The 23,229-nt window shown below is 45.9% G+C and overlaps 1 protein-coding gene across 1 annotated transcript in view; it reads left to right on the forward strand.

The window, feature by feature from the left end:
- Nucleotides 1–16,183, forward strand: part of ANKRD55 (ankyrin repeat domain 55) — a 91,693-nt gene extending 75,510 nt beyond the window's left edge. Inside the window, exon 11 of the mRNA XM_006274481.4 lies at nt 14,037–16,183. Coding sequence (XP_006274543.2) covers nt 14,037–14,320 — 284 coding nt within the window. The 3' untranslated portion in view covers nt 14,321–16,183. The remainder of the gene's footprint in view (nt 1–14,036) is intronic.
- The last annotated feature ends 7,046 nt before the right edge of the window (nt 16,184–23,229 follow it).

Consider the following 23,229-nt stretch of genomic DNA (forward strand, 5'->3'; position numbering starts at 1 on the left):
AATGTGTGGACAATCCAGGGGTTAAGAGCTCCAGGAGCTGCCTAAAATTAATGTGTAACAAGATCCTAAGATAAGAATGTTGTCACTGGAGACTGGTGACATACTTGCCCAGAGCGCTGAGGAATCGATATATGAGGTACAAGATAAAATTAAGGTCCTACTAAAGACAATAAAGACTATATGCATTATAGTCTATATGCAGTAAAGATTATATTTGTATGTCATTGTCTTTGGTCATAGAAGGTACAAAAATTTGATCTGGAACCTTAAGTATCCACCAAAAGCTATAAAACTTCAACAACCTATTTGGAGTTGAAAGGGTAGGAGCTAAGAAAGGGAAGTTATCTTTGCTCTCTTGCTGTGACTGCACTCAGTTCTTACAGTGGTGATGTGTATTAGTGTCTTCTGCTCAAGTAAAGGGAAGCAGGAAGACAGTGGTAGTTTTTCTCACTATAGACTGCCAGCCAGCTCCTCTTCCTTCCTAAAAGAGCTGTTGCAAGAACACCAAGAGCCTGTCCCTGCCGTATTCATCAGCACTAGCAAAAGACCATCTGGAAGCTGTCAAGAGGAAGAAGTGTCCCAGTGAGAAGTGAGTTTCATCAGGAAGTCTTGGTGTTAACTAGTGACAAGGACACGGCCAGATGCTATGTGGTGCTCTCATGCTGAAGGATGAGATGTGTGATTTTACTAACAGTTTTCACTCTGAGCAATTTCCTGTACTCACATTTCTGTGCTCATATAATTATAAACTGTGAACCACTAAATATATTCTGTGGTTTTGCCACCTACTAAGGCACAGTTTAGTGAGGTCCTATAGCATTCACACATTGGAGTTAAACAGAAGGTTTCTTGCCTTTGGTGGTCTGCATTTCTGAAGATGAAGTTGATGACATTGCTAAAAACTGAACAGTCAGTTTCACACATTAATGGTCTTACTAGCATGTGTAAGGGAAACACAGAACCCTGAATGTTGCTGTTATCTTAAAAGAGGAACTAATATTGACCTCTTTTATTGCAAAGTAAAGACTTGAGGAATGCTGAAGTGCTAAAGGTTGCATTCTCCAGAAAGATCTCTGTTTGTTTTCAAAATCTGAGCTCCACGTTTTCCCTTTAAATTAAACCATGCTGCTAAATGCTTGCTATTCCCAGTTAAAGTCCTATTGTAGGGGCAGCTATCAGAGCAGGATTTCATAATCATTGATATTTTTGTGTAGACTTAATAATTCATACAATCACTCAGGGTTTTAATTCTAGCCACTGCCTGTAACTCACAAAGGCCTTTTCTCCTTCAAGCAGCGAAATATTAACTCAATTGGCCTTTAGAAATAGCAACCTAAGAGATTAATGCAATATTCTCCCCATCATTGCTTGGGCACCTTCCTCTGCAAAAAACAAAAATAACAGGGGTTGCAAAACCATTTACATTGTTCGTTTGCAACCAAACTCCTAAAAATGGTACGACTAGACTCAGATTGTACCCATGTAAATTCTCACTGTTGTTAACCCAAATAAGTGACAGAGTAATAACCTTAGTATTTGAATAGAAAAGGTGATATTAGAGGCACTTTTTGAGAAATTATTCGAAATTGAGCATTAGACACAGAGTTCAAAGAATGAAAGGAAACAATAAAAAACAGTGTCATGAGCCCCACCATTGGCTGCAGGGGGAGGACGGTTTGTGTGGCATCATGTAGATTTTCTAATGTTTATTCCATTGATATGGCATGTGTTGTCTCATTGTACTATCTATCTATCTATCTATCTATCTATCTATCTATCTATCTATCTATCTATCTATCTATCTATCTATCTATCTAAATCAGGAATGGGCAAAATACGGCCCATGGACCAGATCTGGCCCACAAGGCCATTCTATCTGGCTCACAGGGCCCCTAAAAATTTAGAAAATTAATATTTCTCTGTCTTTGGTTCTTGTAAAAAATGACAGGACCCAGGGGCAATAGGACCCAAGGGAAGCCCGGCAGGCTTCTGCAACTGCAGGGCCCCCCCAGCCCCGTCCCCCTAGCTGGAAGCCCCAGCAGGGGCTTCTGGCTTGGGACCACATGGCTGCCCCACGCTGAAACCTCAGGTAAGGGAAGACAGGGGGGGAAGGCAGGGAAGGAGCCCAGGCAAAAGTGGCCCAGGGAAAAGTGGCCCTTCCCCCACCCCATGGCTGGCGCTCCCTGCTACAGCTGCTCGCAGCCCGCGTGGGGCTGTCCTGAACAGGCACAGGCAGCCCCATGCGGGCTGCAAGCATTTGCAGCGCAGGGCGCCAGCCAAAGGGCAGGCGAGGGGCTGCTTTTCCCACACTCAGCACCAGTTTGTAACCCGGCTCCGCTGCCAGCCTGGGCCCCACACCAGCTCTGGGCTCGCCCATCAGGGCTGTGCACGGTGGCAGCACCTGTGGCCCCTCCACTTGCTGCACCGGGCAGTGTTTGAGTAGGGGGTACATGGCAGGATGCCCTACTTGTGCCCCTTGCCCCCCAGCCTTGCTGCCCCTGCCCCCCAGCTCTGCTGCCCTGTGTCCCTCACCCAAAGCCCTTGCCCCCCAGCCCTGCTGCCCCTTGCCCCCACCCAAAGCCCCTGTTCCCCCAGCTCCGGCTCTGTAGCTGTCAGCAGCTACCCAGAACCTGGGCCAGCTGCAAACATCTGCTGCCTCTCCGCCCCAGCCCCACCTGTGCCTGCTCAGGACAGCCCCGCACAGGCTGCAAGCAACTGCAACAGGGAGTGCTGGCCACGGGGCAGGGGAGGGGCTGCTTTTCCCCTCGCTCAGCACCAGCTCATTCCCTGCCATGGAGCAGGGTGTCGGGGCTGCATGCTCCCCCTGCCTGTACCACGGGGCTGGGGGGGCACTGGGAATGAGCGGGTGCATGTGGCCCACACCAGTGTCCCAGGGCTAGTGCCAGTGGGGCCCAGAGCAGGGCGGCAGGAGTACAGAGTCCCAGCCAGAAGGGCCTCTATGGAGCCAGGCCAGTTCCCCCCTCTCCCTGCTGGTGCAGCCCAACCTGACTCCACAGACCCCTGCCGGCCTGTGCCCCACTCTGGCCCCCACTGGCACTGACCCTGAGACATTGGTCCCAAGATGGTGACCAGAGGGCAGGGCACCTGTCAAGGGGCAGGGCTACCCATGTGGCCCTCAACAGTTTGCCAAAACTGGGTAAGCGGCTCTCCGCCCGAAATAACTGCCCACCCCGATCTAGATCTATATATATAGATATACAGTAAAAGCTTTGTTATCCATTACCCACAGGGAATCAAGGGTGCCAGATAACAAAATTTGCCGGATAACTGAGCAGCCCAAACAGGCGTCTTTGCCTGTTTGGGCCACCGCCTGTCCCTTTGCGTCTGGCGTGTTGCTGCCCCTCCTGCCACATTGCTGCCCCTCCTGCTGCATCACTGCCCCTCCCACGGGCCCCATAGGACCCAAGGGACAGGGAGGGGGGATCCTCACAGCCTGCTTTGCCCCCGGGCCATGGGGCTTGGCAGCGCAGGCTGCTTTTCCCTGGGCTATGGGGGCTCCGTGAAACCAGAAGTGCCAAGGTGGACACTTCCAGTTTCACTTTTCCCTTACAAGCCCTTACAAGCCAGCATGCTGGTTAACAGAGCATGTCAGCTTGTAAGGTGCTGGTTAACACAGCTTTTGCTGTATATATGTATATGTATATATACACATATATATATCTACACATGCATACATATATATATATATATGTACATGCGTGCACATGCGCGCACGCACACACACACACACACACACACACACATATATGTAAGGTAAAATCAGTTCCAAAATTCCATTGAGCAGAGCTCAATCGTCAAGTCTGTGAGGTCCTACCACTGGGCAAATATACTCCCCCACAGACCAGCTGGTCTGGGGCTTTGGATACTTCCCAAATCCAGGCAGGAATCCTACATGCAACCCCCAAGCTCAGAGGCTTTGGGGTTCAGATGCCCCCTGTCTCCCTTGATCTGAGTCAAAAGACTGAAACCTGTATGAAGTGTCACTGATTTTGGATGCAGTTTAACCAAGGAGCTTAGGGATCCATATTTGAGAGCAGACACAAGAGCAGCTCCCCGTTGCAACTCGCAGCGCTTTGCAGGAAGTGCTATGAGTTGCAATGATCCCCCGGACCCAACAGAAGTTTGCTGTTGGGTTGGGGAGTTGGGGGTTCCAGCTGCTTGCTGGAAGCCTGTAGTCTGGTGTCTGTAGCAACACCACTCCCACTCCGTGCCCAGATTTTTTTTTTAGAATGGGAGAGGGAAGAGAGCAGAGGGAGCTTGTTCTTGGGGTTCCCCAGCCAGCAGGGGCAAGTGGAGGGAGGGGTTGGCGGATTGAACCCTCCTTACCTTGGGGGACTTCAGTCCACCCACCCACCCTCCTGTGCTGTTTGAAAAAACACCAAATCAAACTGCCTCCACTCCCTTTCCACCTTCCCATTCTGAAAAGAGCAACAGGCAGGGAGCTCCACAGACACAAGTTACAGAATGCGCTGGGAGCATGTTCATCTGAACCCACATGCAATGAGGATTAAGAATTTTGTGGGATGGAGCCTTTTGAATGCGGTCTGCAGGCATGCATTTCTGTTTGGTCATGGCTGTATACCACTTTCTGTGACCAGATCAGATGAAAATAGTCCCTTCTGTCTGTGTCCTTTAAAAACAACTGCCACTTCCAGACACAGGCAGAAGAAGATATAATCAGGCTGGGCACCCAAGGCATTGTCTGCCTATAATGGGGACATCAACTGCTCAATAACAAAGACATCTGAGAGAAATGGCTCTTTAGCCAGGGGATATCCAGGTGCCTCAGGGGGCACCTATACACATGCAGCAAGGCTGCTCCAATGCTCTGTAATTACAGCATGAGTCTGCTGGAATGTGGTAATTACCACACTTCAGTAGACTGCAGCGTCACGTATATCAGTATCCCCACACTGAAAAATGGCAGTGGGGGCGCTTTAACTAAAGCTCATTCAACAAGCTTAAGTTAAAGCGCCCCCACCGCCATTTTTCAGTGCAGGGATGCTGATATACGTGACGCTCCAAGCACTTTAATTAGAGCAGCTCCTGGATCTGCTCTAATTAAAGTGCCCCTCTGTCCCATTCCTAGAGCAAGTGTATAAACACCCAGGGAGACCAGAAACTTCTGAAGGTCTCTATGATTCATGAGCAATTAGAATAATTGAATAATGCTGATGGGGGGCGAGGGAGCTGGTTTTGGAGGTTCCTTATAGTCTATGTATAATAGGATCAGGTCTTTTGGATTTTCTCAGGCTGAGGAAGGGTCCAAGGCCTCAGCAGTCAGAGCTGGTAGAATCAGCAGGAATGCTGATCTCAAAAAAGACTGGCAGAACTTTTGGGACGGCTAGGGTGTAGCCAGATAAGAGAATGCTTGTCTTGTTTTTCTGTCTTCAAACTTATGGCCAGTTTTTCTTGTGTAATTCCTTTATCCTACATGCTATAGCTGTTATTTAGTTTCCTTACTGATTGCCTATGGAAAGAGTAATTTCTTAATGGGTGATATTCCAGGCTAGCCTTTTGTACAGAAAGGGGGACCAAAAATATATTTCATAACCCAAAGAGGAGGCCACGTAAAACTGGCAGAATTTCCCTTTTCACAGCTATGGGGGTCTAATATAAGAGCAGTGAAACTGAGTTTTGTAGGGAGAAGGAGTTATCTCAGGGAAACTTTGGTCTGTTCCTTGGGACAAGCAAGGACCAGCAAGGAAAAACTCAGGGTTCTGGGGCACCCTCCTGGTGTCCAGATGGGTTTTTGACATATATGACCAAATAAGTATAAAATAAACCTAATGAATTAGAAAGAGAACTGAAACTGGCATGAATTAAATAGAAAGTAGAAACACTCAGAAAAAAGAACAGGAAGCCAAAAAGGAAGAAGCAGCATTAACTTTAAAAGGACTTTAAAATACTTTTTAGAAAAAAAATTATAAGTAGCCCTGAAGCAGTAACTTCAAAGCAAAGCACTCCAGTAGCTACAACCATCTTTTCAGACTCTCAGTCCTCAGATGATCTTAGAGCTGGAGAAACCTCTACCATAATTCAGAGAGCCTCACCTGGCTGCTCTGCTAGCCATAGCATTGACTGCAATCTTTACAGTGTTGTAAGCTACTACCCAACTCTCACATACTCTTCTTACCTCAGAAATGCTCCCTCCAGGACTTGCAGGGAGGTTCTTAGACAATAGCTAATGATGGTCTTCAACAATCCTTAGACAGACAAAGCTGTCCCCAGTCCTGCTGCCTAAATCAAATTTCTTCAGTGCTGCCAATACACACGATGCCAGTGGAATTTAACCATGTAGAAAGTCCAAAGAGTTTCACTTCCTTTATTAAGGTAATTCTGAACCAAAAATCATCACAGGGTGCTAAAGTTCTTAAATGATTTCAGCCTTAGCTATGAAATTGTGTGGCACTTCCACAACGATTCTGTACCTTTATTACTAAGCCTTTGTCCTTAGTCCTTTCTTTTCTACCCATTGCTTTTCACCTAATATTACTTCTTTTTGTCATAGCTAAATTGACTAGATTCTGCTTCCAAATTTCACTTTTAATGACTCTAACCTCACCAGGGTATCCTCCAGCCTCTTTTCACCATATGCTAGGCACATTGATAATCCCCTTGACAATCCTTCCTTTTCTGTCTGGAGACACAAGCAGTTTACAATAGCCATTCTCGAGTGCGGAAGCTCTCAGGAACTTATAGTGCTGCTCCAATAGCTGCTGGAGTCTCGTCTTGGCTTGTCTTTATCAGAGGATTCACATTGTCTCCTGAAAGTGAAGCTCCTGCCCCATATTTTTTTGTTTGGAGAGTAAAATCCAGAGCTCTTTCCAGGGTTCCTGTTTCTCAGCACAAACATGTTTTATGCACATAACATAACATAACATAACATAATGTTTTTAAGCCTATCTAAGGTCCAGTCCTGTAATGCTTATTGTTTATTCTGAATAGAAGTTTGCTCCTTATTCCTTAGTGGGAATTTTGTCTGTGCTCAGTGTGCAGGATCAGATGGACAGTATTTAGCATGTAACCATCCTTTGCTGCCCTGTGATCATCATGACGTAATGGCTTCTGATGCCTGGAAATAACCACAATGCTAAAGGCCTGAACAAACTGTCTGACCCATTAAAACTCCACTTTGGGCCTTTATTTTAGGACACCAGTTGGCTACTCTTGATGTCTAAGGTCTACTGTATGCCCTTTGCAATGCTATGAATTCCACCTGGATGTGTGAGGAACTGACAAGTTTCTCAGACTTGAGAAAGAGCACTTGATGCCCAAAAGTTTGTCCAACAGCTCTCCCAACTATACAGTTGGGCCAATAGAAGATAAGTAATAAATAATTAAATGTATTACCTAGGTAAATGGTTTTGAAAGAGGCTGGTAAGGAGAACTTCAGTCTTCGTGGTATGATGCATCTAATAAAACAAAGTATGAGGAACTGTTCCAATTTCCATTTTAGCCAATGGAAAGAGCCCATTCACTTCAAGAGGAATTAGATCAGACTCTCAGTTCACTAGTGAAAAATGCACAGGGGGGCCTGTGCATGGCAATACTGGATTGATTCCACTTTGCAGAGGCAGAAAGCACAGAAGCATTCCACTCAAGGTTTTGCATCACATTGATGACTCATCCTTTTCAGCAGTGTTGCAATCTACTCAGTTATTCTCCATTTTGTAGCCATGTGTTTAGCTTTTCCTTCATAAAGTTGGCAAAAGGTTTCATACATATCATAGATTTCATGGACATTAAGGCTAGAAGGGACCTCAGGAGATCATCAAGTCCAGCTCGCTGCCCCAAGGGCAGGAAGTCAGCTAGGGTCAAAGGATCCCAGCAAGATAAGTGTCCAAACACTTCTTAAAGGAGTCCAGAGTAAGTGCTTGCACCACCTCTGGAGGGAGCCTATTCCAGGCCTTGGGGGTTCAGACAGTAAAGAAGTTTTTCCTTAAAACAGACTTAGAAGACTTTGTGACTGTTGGTCCTTGTCATCCCTTGGGGCACTCTGCTGAACAGACGTCCCCCCAGATCCTGATGCACACCCCGATGTACTTATAGACAGCCACCAGCCACCTAAGCCTGCACTTTTCCACACTGAAGAGTCCCATGGCTCTCAGCCTCTCATAAGGCCTATTCTCTTGCCCTCTGATCATGCACGTGGCTCTCCTCTGGACTCTCTCAAGCTTTTCCACATCCTTCTTGAATTGCAGAGCCCAGAATTGGATGCAGTACTCCAGTTGTGGCCTCTCCAAGGCCGAGTACAGCAGGAGAATGACATCCTGAGATTTACTTGAGAAGCATCTATGGATGCAAGCCAGAGTTTGATTTGCTTTACCAGCTGCGACATTGCATTGGTGGCTCATGTTCATCTTGTGGTCAACCATGACCCCCAAGTCTCTTTCAGCCTTGGTGCTAGCAAGCGTAGCACTGCCAAGCCTACAAGCATGCTGCAGGGGCGGGGGAGGTTTCCCAAGGTGGAGTACCTTAAATTTGTCGGTATTGAATATCATCAGGTTTGAATCTGCCTACTTTTTCAGCCTATCCAAGTCAGCCTGGATCACCTTCCTATCCTCAGGTGTGGACACTGTACCCCAAAGTTTGGTGTCATTGGCAAACTTGGCCAGTCTGCTTCTGACACCAGAATCCACATTGTTGATAAAGACGTTAAAGAGAACAGGTCCAAGGACGGAGCCTTGTGGGACACCACTGATCATGGAGCACCATCATGATTCACTTCCGTTGACCACCACTCTCTGAGTCCAGCCTCAGAGCCAATTCCCCAGCCATCAGACTGTGATTCAGCCAAGTTTGAGTTTCATAGATTCATAGATTCATAGATTCATAGATGTTAGGGTAGGAAGGGACCTCAATAGATCATCGAGTCCGACCCCCTGCATAAGCAGGAAAGAGTGCTGGGTCTAGATGACCCCAGCTAGATACTCATCTAACCTCCTCTTGAAGACCCCCAGGGTAGGGGAGAGCACCATCTCCCTTGGGAGCCCGTTCCAGACCTTGGCCACTCGAACTGTGAAGAAGTTCTTCCTAATGTCCAGTCTAAATCTGCTCTCTGCTACCTTGTGGCCATTGTTTCTTGTAACCCCCAGGGGCGCCTTGGTGAATAAATACTCACCAATTCCCTTCTGTGCCCCCGTGATGAACTTATAGGCAGCCACAAGGTCGCCTCTCAACCTTCTCTTGCGGAGGCTGAAAGGGTCCAGTTTCTCTAGTCTCTCGTCATAGGGCTTGGTCTGCAGGCCCTTGACTATACGAGTTGCCCTTCTCTGGACCCTCTCCAGGTTATCCGCATCCTTCTTGAAGTGTGGCGCCCAGAATTGCATGCAGTACTCCAACTGCGGTCTAACCAGTGCCCTATAGAGGGGAAGTATCACCTCCCTGGACCTATTCGTCATGCATCTGCTGATGCACGATAAAGTGCCATTGGCTTTTCTGATGGCTTCGTCACACTGCTGGCTCATGTTCATCTTGGAGTCCACTAGGACTCCAAGATCCCTTTCCTCTTCCGTGCCACCCAGCAGGTCATTCCCTAGGCTGTAGGCGTGCTGGACATTTTTCCTCCCTAAGTGCAGCACTTTGCATTTCTCCTTGTTGAACTGCATCCTGTTGTTTTCTGCCCACTTGTGCAACCTATCCAGGTCTGCCTGCAGCTGTTCCCTGCCCTCCGGCGTGTCCACTTCTCCCCATAGCTTTGTGTCATCCGCAAACTTGGACAGAGTACATTTGACTCCCTCGTCCAAGTCACTGATGAAGACATTAAAGAGTATCGGTCCAAGGACCGAGCCCTGCAGGACCCCACTGCCCACGCCCTTCCAGGTCGAGACCGACCCATCCACCACGACTCTTTGGGTGCGACTCTCTAGCCAATTCGCCACCCACCGGACTGTGTAGTCATCCACATCACAGCCTCTTAACTTGTTCACCAGTATGGGGTGGGATACTGTATCGAAGGCCTTCCTGAAGTCTAAGTATACGACATCCACCCCTCCTCCTGTGTCCAGGCATTTTGTAACCTGGTCATAGAAAGAGACTAGATTGGTCAGGCACGATCTGCCCGCCACAAACCCGTGCTGGTTTCCCCTCAGCATAATTTGCCCTGCCGGGCTCTCACAAATGTGAGCCTTGATAATTTTTTCAAAGACTTTACCAAGGATGGAGGTGAGACTGACTGGCCTATAGTTGCCCAGGTCCTCCTTCCTCCCCTTTTTGAAAATGGGGACCACGTTAGCCCTTTTCCAGTCCTCCAGGACTTGGCCCGTGCGCCACGAGCGTTCAAATATTCCCACCAGTGGCTCTGCAATGATGTCGGCCAGTGCCTTCAGCACCCTCGGATGGAGCTCATCCGGGCCTGCCGACTTAAAGGCATCCAGTTCTTCCAAGTGACTCTGCACCACCTCAGGATCTACGTATGGAAGTCTGGCGCCTTGCTGCTGCCTCTCTACAACCCCAGTGAGAGACTTGTCGTGTCCCTCACTTAGGAACACTGAGCCAAAGAACTCGTTGAGGAGTTCAGCCTTGTCCCCCCTGTCTGTCATCTTGTTGGTTAATTCAGCTTTCACTGCATAATGAGTCAGACTTTGTTTCATTAACTTTCACTTTAATTCTGATCTTCCAAAATCCTTGCAACTCCCCTCCCCCCTGGCTTGGTATCATCTAAAGTGTATTCAGTGTATTTTCTATCCCATTATCTGAGTTAGTGAAGAAAATATCAGATAGAACCAGATCAAGGACTGACCCCTTCCAGATCACACTTGAAATGTCTCTCCAATTCGAAAGCAACCACTCATAACTGCTCTCTGAAAAAAATATTTTTCACCTGTTTGGACATTCATTTTATGGTAACATCTTATAGAATAGGGATGCTCAACCCTCAGCCTGTGGGTCAGATCGAGGCCCTGGCTCCACATCATACAGTTTCAGGATTCCCCACATCCGAAAATTTAGTGGCAGTGGAGTGGTGGCAGCACTCCCCAACTGCCAAATTTCTAGACCCTAGACCATGTGCACTAATTAGGTTTGCAGGTCCTGCTCCCAGCATACAGGAATGGCACTGGGACCTGGAGCATGATCCTGGCACAAAGGGCCAGGAGGAGATGGCACTGGGCCACAGGGCCCAATCTCAGTGGGTGGGGTTGATGTGGGGCCTGATCCACACGTGAGGCCCCAGGGGCCAAATCCAGTATATGAGGTCAGCACCAGTCCCCAATCCCAGCATACAGGGGTCATCTGAAGCCACATGGGGCCCTATCTAGGCACACAGGGCTGGGCAGACACAGCATGGAGCTCAGTCTAGCCCCTGGACCAGCCCTACAGTGCTTATCTGGCCTGTAAGACCAAAATGACATTAGGAAGAAATTCTTTACGGTGAGGGTTCCCAAAATATGGAATGGATTTCCAAGGAAGGTGGTGCTTTCCCCTACCTTGGAGGTGTTCAAGAGGAGATTAGACAAGGATCTGGCTAGGGTCACTCGACCCCAGTGCTCTTTCCTGCCCAGAGCAGAGGGTCAGGCTCGATGATCTAATAGGTCCCTTACCACCCTAGAAATCTATGAAATCTATGAAATCTAAGCTTGGGCACCACTGTAGAACATATTTCCCATTTGCATATGAGAAAGTCCTCTGGGACAGGGTCAAAACCCTTATTCAGTCATGATATATCACATTTGCTTCCCTGTTATCCTCTAAACCAGTTACCACATCAAAAATGGAACATTAAATTGTTTTGACACTAGCTCCTCTTGACAAATCTATACTGACTGTGTCTTCTTTCCTTTTTTATACTGTAAGGGCCAGATTTCATTCCATCTACAGGGCATCCAAATGGACTTATGTCCCTATGTGCACCTCTCTATTCCACCCTGCTCAAGTCCTGAAAATCCATGAACATCCACTTTTGTAACAAAACATCATCTTATCTTTAAGAATGAGTCACATAAAGCAACTAGGAGAAGGAGGAGATCCCACCTTTTGCATTAACTGTTTTTCTGGGTCTTGTACACAGGGGAATCATCACACTTAAGCACTTAAGCTAGTTTTTCCCCAATTTCTGATGCCTGGGGCACACCTGTTTCTCAGATTAAAACTGGCAGCTCATTTCACTCACCAGTCTGCAGCTGGAGGCCCATCCCACTGCACAGAGCTGGTGGAGCTAAGACCCCATTCTGCTGCACAGGGCTGGCCCATCCAGTGCCCAATTCAGCCCATTTTTCATGGCGCACTTCCATCCCTCTCATGGCACACTAGTGTAACACAGCACACCCTCTAGAAATCACTGGCTGGAGTCCTCTTACATGCCTAATAAATGGAAAAGAATCTGGCTCTAAGTGCTTATAAATTAATTGTTTAACCATTTGTTCTAGTATCTTTCTCAGAATTGATGTTAGATTTGCAGGTTTATAATTCCTCGGGTCCTCCTTATTAAAGTTAGGTACGACATTTACCCTTCTTCAGTCCTCTGAGACCTTCCCCTATTCAACCTAACCCTGAGTTTGCTAACAGCTTTTTCTGAAGATCCTCAATTTACGTACATTCACTGTAGTTACTCAGTTTACACTAACTGATCATAGGGTTGGTTGTGCCTAGTAAAAATGAATCAATTTACCAGATTCTCATCCATTAAACTAGTTTGGATTAATTTCCTATTTCACTGAAGTTATGCAAGATTTGCATTAAATTAAGCAATGTGGCTCTTGTCCCTGGTTAGGGTTTGTAGAATGTATCTGGATTTGTGCAAAGAAAATGCCCGTCAGGCAGAGTACAAAAGGGAATAAGCCAAGGGACTGTTGGGAAGGAAGGATTACCCAAAGGTTCAGGTTCAGGTTCACATTATTTCTGTGCAGGAATTATTTTGCTGTCCTGCAAAGGTTTTTTGAGATTTCAAAATGTTACTGGTCTACAGCAATATGAAACTCAGACCTTTTGAAAGAGAGAAAGGAGATTGAGAGCAGGATTCAGGTGCTATAATAGCCAGATGGTTACAGCACTCCACCAAGATGTCAAGCCACAAGGTTTAAGTTCCATCTCCAAGGTTTGCCCGCATCCCAACTGAGTGCCCTAACTACCAGCTGTTCTGAGATGGCTTGGTCATTGCGTTGTTGGGCTTCATCACAAATGCCACCCTAGACTTGATAAGCCTTTCCCAACAAAAGTTGCATCAAAACTGCTATGTTTCCATGAAAAGTTTTGGTAGATGAATATGTATTTTTCTAATGAAAAATGGTCTTGCGGACAAATTCCCAGACATCTCTAGCCCAAATAAGCTATGGATAAATAACGATAGGTTTTACTGTTTGTCAAACTGGACCTTTGAATCTAGGATGGTTTGTTAATCTTTAAATATTCATAAACTGTCATCAAAATTGTTTTCTTGGTTAACATAGGAACGCATATTTCCATACATAGGCATGGATAGTTATTATAGGCATTACACCACTATGAGAAGTAGCAGTAAGACAGACAGAAGACATAAACCCCTATCCATAGTGAGATCACCAAGTCTACTGTAGAAGTACTCCTATAATTTTCTGTGGTAAAACTCCACCAGTGAAATTTACTTTGGTTTAGGATTCATCTGTCTGCATCCATTTTGGGGTAATCGTGTGCTAAAGGCAAATATGTTGTTACTTGCTCCCCACTGCCTAGTAACAGGACTCAGAAATAGCTGCCGGCTGCATGAAGCTGACCCAGGATAACTACATATCTGTCTGTTCCTTATCTGAGTATAATTTATATCAGTATATAAACCCAATTTAAGTTACACCAGAGTATGTGAGTATGTGTCCAATCCATGCCTCTAAATTAGTTCTGCTAAGAGATGCTTAAATGGCTTTAGGAATTCTTTGTTTATCTTTAATACTGTGTTAAGTTCAAATGATTCAGTTTAAATATGCAACGATACAAGATAGATAATGTACAAGAATAAGAAAACAACATAACAAAGGGCTAAATTGTAAATTGTTGTTTCTCGTTTTCTGTGGACTCTTTTGATCTTTTTCCTTTGTTTTCAGTCCAGCTACCACCTAATCAAGTTTCTCAGGGTGTCAAGAAGTCAAAGTCCCTGTCTCTAAACTCTTTAAAGACTGGCGCAGCTATTCTCCCACCAGCACTTAACTCCAAATCCCAGAAAGGAGGACTTTCTCAGAGTCACTCGCTGTACTCCTTCTTGCCTGGTCTATCAGGAGAACCACTAAAAACAAGCCGTGTCCTGCCTGCTATCCCAAGCCAGAAGAGATCCAACCTCACAGTAGAAGACCTTAAGAAATCTCCCAGCAAATCAGATGTTGAAAATTAGCTCATTATGCTTGCCTCAGACATGAAGGCTGAAATATTTCTAAGTATTTTATTACATGATTACAATACAGTAGAACCTCACTGATTCACAGCAATCAAAGGTCTTGTTAACTGCGGTGTTAGCAAACAAATAATTAAAAAGAAAGGATAATGCATCATAAAAGATACTCTGTATATTTTGGTAGATATTTGCTACATAGTTTTAATTAATGATGAGTTTGAGACGACCTTAGTAACATACTATAATCCCTTTTGTGAAAGGAGTCCTAGTATTATACAGCTTCCCTCCAGCACTGTGTTTACTAAACGGCGGGTGTATCTACACAAGGTGCTTACTGCACAGTAGACTAATCTACTTTGCAGTAAAGTATCACCGTCTATATGTGTGCAGCATTTATTGTGCAGTAAATTAGTTTACTGCATGGTTGCCAACTACCTGAAAATACAAGTCATAGATTAACCATGCAGTAACTACCGTGCAGTAGCGCACATACAGACTGCTGACCCAGATTGCAGGGGGTGGGGAAACTGTTTCTTCCCAAGGCAACTGCTTCCTAGCCCCATGCACCAATCAGCACATCAGGGCATGAGCCTGAGAAACAGCAGCTGGGGTGGGGACATTTTCCTAGCCCCATGCCCTGGTCTGCAGATCAGGCTGGGAGGTAGGACAGCTTCTCCCACACCCCTGGAGACTAGGGCCTGATTCTGGTGCCCATAGGGCCTGACTCTGGTACCTGGAGCTCCCCCTGGCTGTTGTAGGGGGGCACAGCAGGGCTGAAATGCCACTGAAATGCTCCTGTTGGGAACAAATTTGTTCCCAATGGGTGCATGTACAAATGCCCTGCCCAGGAAAACTTAGTGGGTATGCCTACGTGTTCAAATACTGAAGGGTGGGTTTATTCTAGTGCACCCTGGACAGGCATCTACACGTGCAGAGATTCAGGAGCAGATTTGCTGCTGCTGGCAGCAGTTGCTCCCACCCCCTCCGGCTCTGCACCAGCTGTACACCTGCACAGCTGTCTCCTGGCAGAGGCTGGGAGATTGCTCCCTGCCCCCAGGAGCCTCCTGCTGCCAGGGTGGGCTCCAAGCTCCCAGCCTGTTCCCAGCCCCAGCTCTGTGATTGCAGAGTTGGGGCTGGAAAATAGCTCCGAGCCTGTTCCCAGCCCCAGCTCCAGGATCACAGTCATTGACATTGCACCTGCCGAGGCTTGGGTGGCAGAGCCCATCATAGCAGCAGGCAGCTTCTGAGGAGGAACCAATCTCCCACCTTCTGCTGTACAGCTGGTCTGGGGCAAATTTGTTCATGGCTAGCCATCTACACATCCCGTACTGTGTAGTAATTAGCAGTTAATTTGCTACAATAGCAAAAACTGTGCAGTAAGGGTTAGCATATTTAGATGATGTTGCTTACTGCCTGGTAAATAGCTTTACTGTGCAGTAAATCAGGGTGAACATGCCCAGTTCCTAATAAGTAGGGCTACATCAAAATTAGTGAAGGATAAGCTGGTGATGTTCTAGTGTAGTTTGCAAGAGCAAAGGCACTGATTCTGAAAGCTGTGTGTTGCTGGAAATCAACTTTTTTAAACTAAAAAATTTCCAATTCTAAAATAATAGTAGTTTCAGCAACTGACCTTTTTTTTTTTTTTTTTTTTTGCTATCTTCTACATTGTGAGTTTGTGATTTCTGTGATCTCCATGTGCCAAAAAGTGTAAAACAACAACAAAAAAGAACACTCTTTTCAGGACAAGCTACTCAAAATAGTTGCTGATTGCACTGATTGCTTTATGTACTTAACACTTTATATTCCTCAATAACAAACCTTGGACTATGTATTGTTATTTTCATAAAACAAAGATTGCACTGACTTGATTCATTTATTTTTATTTAATCAGTTTGTTCATTTTAATCTTCAAACTTAAAAAAAATTGAAACAACCACCTTGTAATCAACAGCAATTTGCAATGTGTTATCATACTGCATGCCTATGTATGTTTGGCAAAATATTTCCCAATAATGTGCTTTCCCAAATACTAACAGAGATAGCCAACACAAGCTTGCTTCAGAGTGCTTATCTATTATTATTTTACAATTTCCCTTTTTACACTACTCAGTGAACAGCATACTTCTCCATTTCTAGTAAAAGAGAAGAGCGTATTAGCCCCATACCCCATTCCTTCAAAGGGTGTGGAATAAATTTTCCCATGTATTTCTGGACAAGTTTTTTTTTTATGACCTTAATAATGCTTCCCTTAATTGGTTCACAGTAAAAGCCAAATTCAGAACAAAATACCCTGAGACATTTGGCTGTGTGAATCTCTGCAATAACAGAGACTTGGTAGAATAGCTCACATGACTAGAGGCACTGTCATGGATGGGTACAAACTGTTCAGGAATAACGAGCAGGGGAGAGGAGGAGGAGTTGCACTTTATGTAAAAGAACAATACGATTGCTCAGAGCTCCAGGATGAAGCTGGACATAGGCCTATTGAGAGTCTCTGGGTTAGAGTCAGCGGGGAGAGCAACAAGGGTGATGTTGTGGTGGGGATCTACTATAGACCACCAGACCAGGAAGAAGTGGTGGATGAGGCTTTCTTCAAACAGCTAGTGGAAGTTTCCAATCACAGACCCTGGTTCTCATAGAGGACTTCAATCACCCTAACATCTGTAGGGAGGGTAATACAGCAGTGTGCAGGCAATCCAGGAAGTTTTTGGAGAGCGTTGGGGACAACTTTCTGGTGCAAGTGCTGGAATGGCCAACTAGGGTCCATGCTCTTCTTGACTGCTGCTCACAAGCAGGGAAGAATTGGTGGGGAATGTAGTATAGTGGATGGCAACTTGGGCAGCAGTGACTACAAGAAAATTCAGTTCAGGATCCTGAAGAAAAGAAGGGTGGAAAGCAGCAGAGTAAGGACCCTGAACTTCAGAAAAGCAGACTTCGACTCACTCAGGGAACCGATGGGCAGGATCCCCTGGGAAGCCAGACTGAGGGGGAGAGGAGTCCAGAAAAGCTGACTGTACTTTAAAGAAGCTTTACTGAGAGTGCAGAAACAAACCATCCCAATGTGCAGGACAACTAGCAAGTATGGCAGAAGATCAGCTTGGCTTAGCAGGGAACTCTTAAGTAAACTAAATCACAGAAAGGAAGCTTATAATAGAAGTGGAAAAATGGACAAATAACTATGGAAGACTATAAGAGCATTGCTTGGGCATGCAGGGATGAAGTCAGGAAGGCTAAAGTGCAATTGGAGTTGCAGCTAGCAAGGGATGTGAAGGGTAACAAGAAGGGTTTCTACAAGTATGTCAGTAGCAAAAGGAAAATCAGGGAAAGTGTGGCTCCCTTACTGAATGGGGAGGCAACCTTGTGACAGAGGATGCAGAAACGGCTGAAGTACTCAATGCCTTTTTTGCCTCAGTTTTCACAGGCAAGGTCAGCTCCCAGACCACTCCACCGGGCAGCACAGTTTGGGGAGGAGGGGCACAGGCCTAAGCGGTAAAAGAACAGGTTAGGGGCTATGAAAAGCTGGATGTGTACAAGTCCATGGGGCTGGACGGGAGACACCTGAGAGTGCTGAAGGAGTTGCCTAATGTGATTGCAGAGCCATTAGCCATCATCTTTGAAAACTCACGGTAATCAGGATTGGTCTCAGATGAATGGAAAAGGGCAAACATGGTTCCCATATTTTAGAAAGGGAAAAACAAAGATCTAGGGAACTACAGACCAGTCATCCTCACCTCAGTCCCTGGAAATATGGAGCAGATCCTCAAGGAATCCATTTCTAAGTACGTGGAGGAGAAGGTGGTGATTAGGAACAGTCAGCATGGATTCACCAGGGGCAAATCATGCCTGACCAACCTGATTTCCTTCTATGATGAGATGACTGGCTTTGTGGATGCGGGGACACCAGTGGATGTGATGTACCTGGATTTCACCAAGGCTTTTGATATGGTCTCCCACAACATTCTCACAGGCAAGCTAAGCAAGTATGGGCTGGGTGAATAGACTATAAGGTAGATAGAAAACTGGCTGGAGCATCAGGCAGTAATCAATGGTTTGATGTCTAGTTAGCAGCCAGTATCAAGTGGAGTGCCCCAGGAGTCATTCTTGGGTATGGTTTTGTTCTATGTCTTCATCAATGACCTGAAAGATGGCATAGAGTGCATCCTCAGCAAGTTTGCAGATGACACAAGCTTGGGGGAGTAGTAGATATGCTGGAGGGTAGAAATAGGATTCAGAGTGACCTAGACAAATTGGAGGATTGAGCCAAAAGGAATCTCATGAAGTTCAACAAGGACAAGTGCAAAGTCCTGCACTTACAGGGGGGGATAATCCCATGCATGAGTACAGGCTGGGAGCTGACTGGCTGGTGCAGAAAAGAAGCAATGGACAATAAGCTGAACATGAGCCAGCAGTGTGCCCTTGTCACCAAGAAGGCTAATGGCACACTGGGCTGCATTGGTAAGAGTGTTGCCAGTAAGTCAAGGGAAGTGATTATTCCCCTCTATTCAGTTCTGGTAAGGCCATATCTGGAGTACTGGGTTCAGTTTTGGGCCCCCCACTACAGAAAGGATGTGGACCATAGGCAGCAGAAGGCCAGGGCTAACAGGGCTTAGCCCCCCACCCCCCTCTAACCCCCCAAACACAGGGTAGCTGCAGCAGGGGTGGGGAGAGGCACATACGCAGTGGTGAGGGAGGGAGTGGGGCTGCGGCAGGGGGAGGGGCAGGGGCAGGCGCTGCACAGCCGGGGGGGGCATAGGATGGAGCTGCGACTGGCTTATCTGGGGGGCGTGGGGAGGGGGGAGGTTCCTGTTACTACGCGCACGCTAGGAGGGCATGGGGCAGCGTGTGCCCTGGATCTGTACACAGGGCAGGGCAGGCTGCCACTGTGGGTTGGTGTGACGCCAGGATCTTTTGGTGGGGGACTGGGCCGGCTGTGTTCAGGGCAGGCAGCAGTGGCAGCACTGGGAGAGGGGCTATGGAGGGGGATGCAGCCACTCTAAAATTCTCTGTAGCTCCCCCAACTGCCCCCCAGTGCCTCCACCTCCTGCCCCAAGCACAACACAGCCCAGACCCCAAGCCCCCACCTGGTGGCAGGATGCACATGGCGTCACACAGCTCTTGGGGCAGCGTGGCTCAAAGCACAGCATGCAGCCATCACCACTCCACACAAATGTGGGGGGGGGGGATGTGCCCCCCAGGCCTCTCCTTGTCCCACCAACTGGTCTTCCTGGGGCCCCACTCACCTCAGCCCCTGCTTCTGCCTGTGCCCCGCTCCCTCCCTCACCGCTGGCGCCTTGATTTGCACCCCACCCCAGTCCTTTCCTCTTTCCCTGCCCCTTCCCTCACAGACTTATCTGCTGGCGGGGTGTGCACACTCAGGGAATCTATGACTTATGAGGAAAGACTGAGGAAACTGGGCTTATTTAGAGAAGAGAAGACTGAGAGGCAGCTGAATAGCAGCCTTCAACTACCTGAAAAGGGGTTTGAAAGAAAATGGACCTAGACTGTTCTCAGTGGTAGCAGATGACAGAACAAGGAGCAACAGTCTCAAGTTGCAGCAAGGGAAGTTTAGGTTAGATATTAGGAAGAATTTTCTCACGAGAAGAGTAGTAAAACACTGGAACAGGTTACCCAGAGAGGTGGTGGAAGCTTCATCCTTGGAGGTTTTCAAGACACAACTAGACAAAGCTTTGGTTGGGATGATCTTGGGGGTTGGACTAGATGACCTTCTGAGGTCCCTTCCAACCCTAACTGTCTATGATTCTGATTCTTTTTCTGCAGTTTCTAATTAATTGCAGGATACTTTGCTATTGTCACAAGAAAATGCTGCCTAATGGCCAAGTGCCATGCTAGGGTGGCAGAGAGAAGAGGAAACTCATAAGAACTTTCATACTGTGTCAGACCACAAGTCTATCTGGCCCAGTATCCTGTATCTCAGTCTGGTAAAGATGGGATGGTAAGAGAAATATTTATACAGGACCTATCCAAACTTATCTGTCCCCTTCCCTCTTCTCTTATAATTAACAGAGACCTAGGAAGTCCTAATTTTAAGGTTGTAACCCAAATTATCATGTTTATTATCCACTAAATAGTTCTATCCTGTATGAATTTGTCCAGTCCTCTTTTGAGCCTGGTTAAATTATCAGCCTTTACAACATTGATTCTCAATGAGGTGCAACAACACTTTGGGGTGCTTTGAAATCCTTTCAGAAGTACAGTCCGGTGTCACACAATGTTAGCACTGTTAGGCATGCAAACATACTTCACAGGATAAACCAAGTGATTTCAAACAGGAATCCATAGTGTCCCAAACTTTCTGATGTTACGGTATTTCTGAATCCTTTACAACAGAAGAATTGCTCTATTATTTTTCCATGGTCAAAAAATAAGTGAAAACTAAGAGCTGGCATTTTTCAAGAGGTACTTTGAGTCTAACCAGGAGTACCTCAAGTCTAACCAGGGATGCCTTGAGACTAAAAAGGTTGAGAATTAGGGATCTACAACATCTAATGTTATTGAGGCCAACGGGTTAAATACACACTGTGTGCATCTACACAAGACATTTTCTGCGGAGCTGCCTAATTAGCTCCACAGCAAAGTCTCTGTATCTACATGTACGGCTGCACAGTACACTAATAAACTTCACTGCAAGATAGTACTTCCTACTGTGGAGTTATTTACTGTGCAACAAATACATATAGATGCTGACGGGACTGACTGGGGCATGAGGGTGCTTCAGCACGGGGCTTGCCAGCAGGCAGCCTGCCAGCTAGCCCCACACTGAAGCACCCTTGTGCCCCAGACAAACCCTCTGCAGCAGGTTGAGCCAGGTCAGAGTAGCCTCCGGATGGCAGGCTGATCCCTTGGGCCTCCAATATGCATAGAACTTTATTGCTTCAAATTAATTTTATGTGTAGATGCACCCACTGTGTGAAAAAGAACTTTGTATTGTTAATGCTAAACCTACCTCCTAATACAATTTCATTGTGTTTTTCCTAGTTCTAGCACTGTGAAAGGTAAGTAGGCAGCCTGTATTTACTTTCTTCATACCAATCACTATTTTTAGACCTCTTTCCCATCCCCCTCAGTCATCTTTTCTCTAAGCTGAAACATTCTAGCCTATTTACTTCCTTCTCCTTTACAAGCCTCTCCATGAGCCTGGTCATCAATGTTGCCCTTCTCTGTACCCTTACTACCTCTAATATATCCATCCTTTCAGAGATGGAAGAACTAAAACTTCATGCAAGGTGTAGGTGTACCATGAATTCATACGGTGGCATAATGTCATTTTCTGTTTTCTTTTCAACTCCCTAATTAATGGGCACATCTACATGAAACGCTACTGCACAGTGGTTCCTGTGCATTTATCTAGTACTTGTATAACTAAGTACTAAATAAATGCACATTAAGTAGAGTTACTGCGCAGTAGGGTCAGTGAACATCTTTTAAGTGACACTAGTGCCTAATAATATGGCGCAGTATCGTATTAGCAGTATCTGTGCTGTGACACACTACTGTGCAGTATTATTAGGCTACTGCACAGTCAGTGTCTCATGTAGACGTGCCCAATGAGTCCTAGCATTCTACTTGCCACTTTGATTGCTGCTGAATGTTGGACAGATGTTTTCTAACAACAATCCACAATGATTCTCCAATCACTTTCTTGAGTATTAATGGCTAATATAAGACCATTTATTGTGTATGTGCCTCTCAAGTTAGTCAGGACTTCGCATGTATCAATATTGAACTTCATCTGCCATTTTGTTGCCCAGACACTCAATGTTACAAGATCCTTCCACAATTTTTCATAGTTAGCTTTGTTGATTAAATAAATATAAATAAATGAATAAATGAATAAATTATATATATATATATATATATATATATATATATATATATATATAATGAATAAATTGGTTTGGTCTGCAGTCTTGGCAACCTCACTATTCACCTCTGCTTTCCAGATCATTCATGAATATATTAAACAGCACAGGCCCCAGAACAGACCTTTGAGAAACCCCACCTATTATCTCCTGCCATTCTGAGTACTAACCATTTACACTTACTCTTTGATTCCTGATTGTTAGGCAGTTCTTGATCCACAAGTGGACTTTACTTCTAATGGGACAGCCATTGGTCCAGGATTTTATCAAAAGCTTTTTTGAAAGTCCCAATGCACTGTATCAACCAGACCATCCCAATCCATGTGATTATTAATACTCTCAAAAACCTCTAGTAGATTGGTGAGGTGTACTCTCAATTTACAAAAGCCGAACTGACTCTTCCCAGGCAACCCTGCTCATCCAGTGAAGGCCAGTTCTATTTTTTATTATTGTTTCTACCAATGTACCATAAGGAGAGGTAAGGCTCATCAGTTGGTGGAACCCTTTTTAAAGATTGGCATTATACGAGTGCCTGATTCCTAGGCTTATTCTTAAGTGCTTGACCCAAATAGGAGGGTCAAAGGGCTTGGGCCTAAAAGCATCCAAATCCTTTGTGGTTCAGTGGATAAAACATTCTAACACTGAAGCATCCTTTGTAAAGAAATCTGATACCAGAGGAGGGTCAAAGCCCACTCAACACTTTGCAACATAAGGTGGCAAAGGAAACATTCAGAGCTGCAGCCTAGCTGTCTCTGAACTTGATATTTACTCTTATACAATGTAGCAGGAAGGTGCTGCAACCAGTGTTCACAAATAGAATGCAACCAATTTTAGAGGAAGCAAAACATCCTTTTTCTGTTTCTGTCCGCCTGTCTTCCTCCCTGCTATTTTATCTGTACTGCTCACTACAGGGTTAGGAATGATAGGACAGAAGTCTGGGCCCCGGTTCCATAAACTGATCCAAGATTATTATAACACAATCTAAAAATCTCATGAAAATAAAAATAATTTTCCAGGACTCATCATTAC

The sequence above is a fragment of the Alligator mississippiensis genome, chromosome 3, assembly GCF_030867095.1.
Source record: "Alligator mississippiensis isolate rAllMis1 chromosome 3, rAllMis1, whole genome shotgun sequence".
NCBI classification, from domain to species: Eukaryota; Metazoa; Chordata; order Crocodylia; family Alligatoridae; genus Alligator; species Alligator mississippiensis.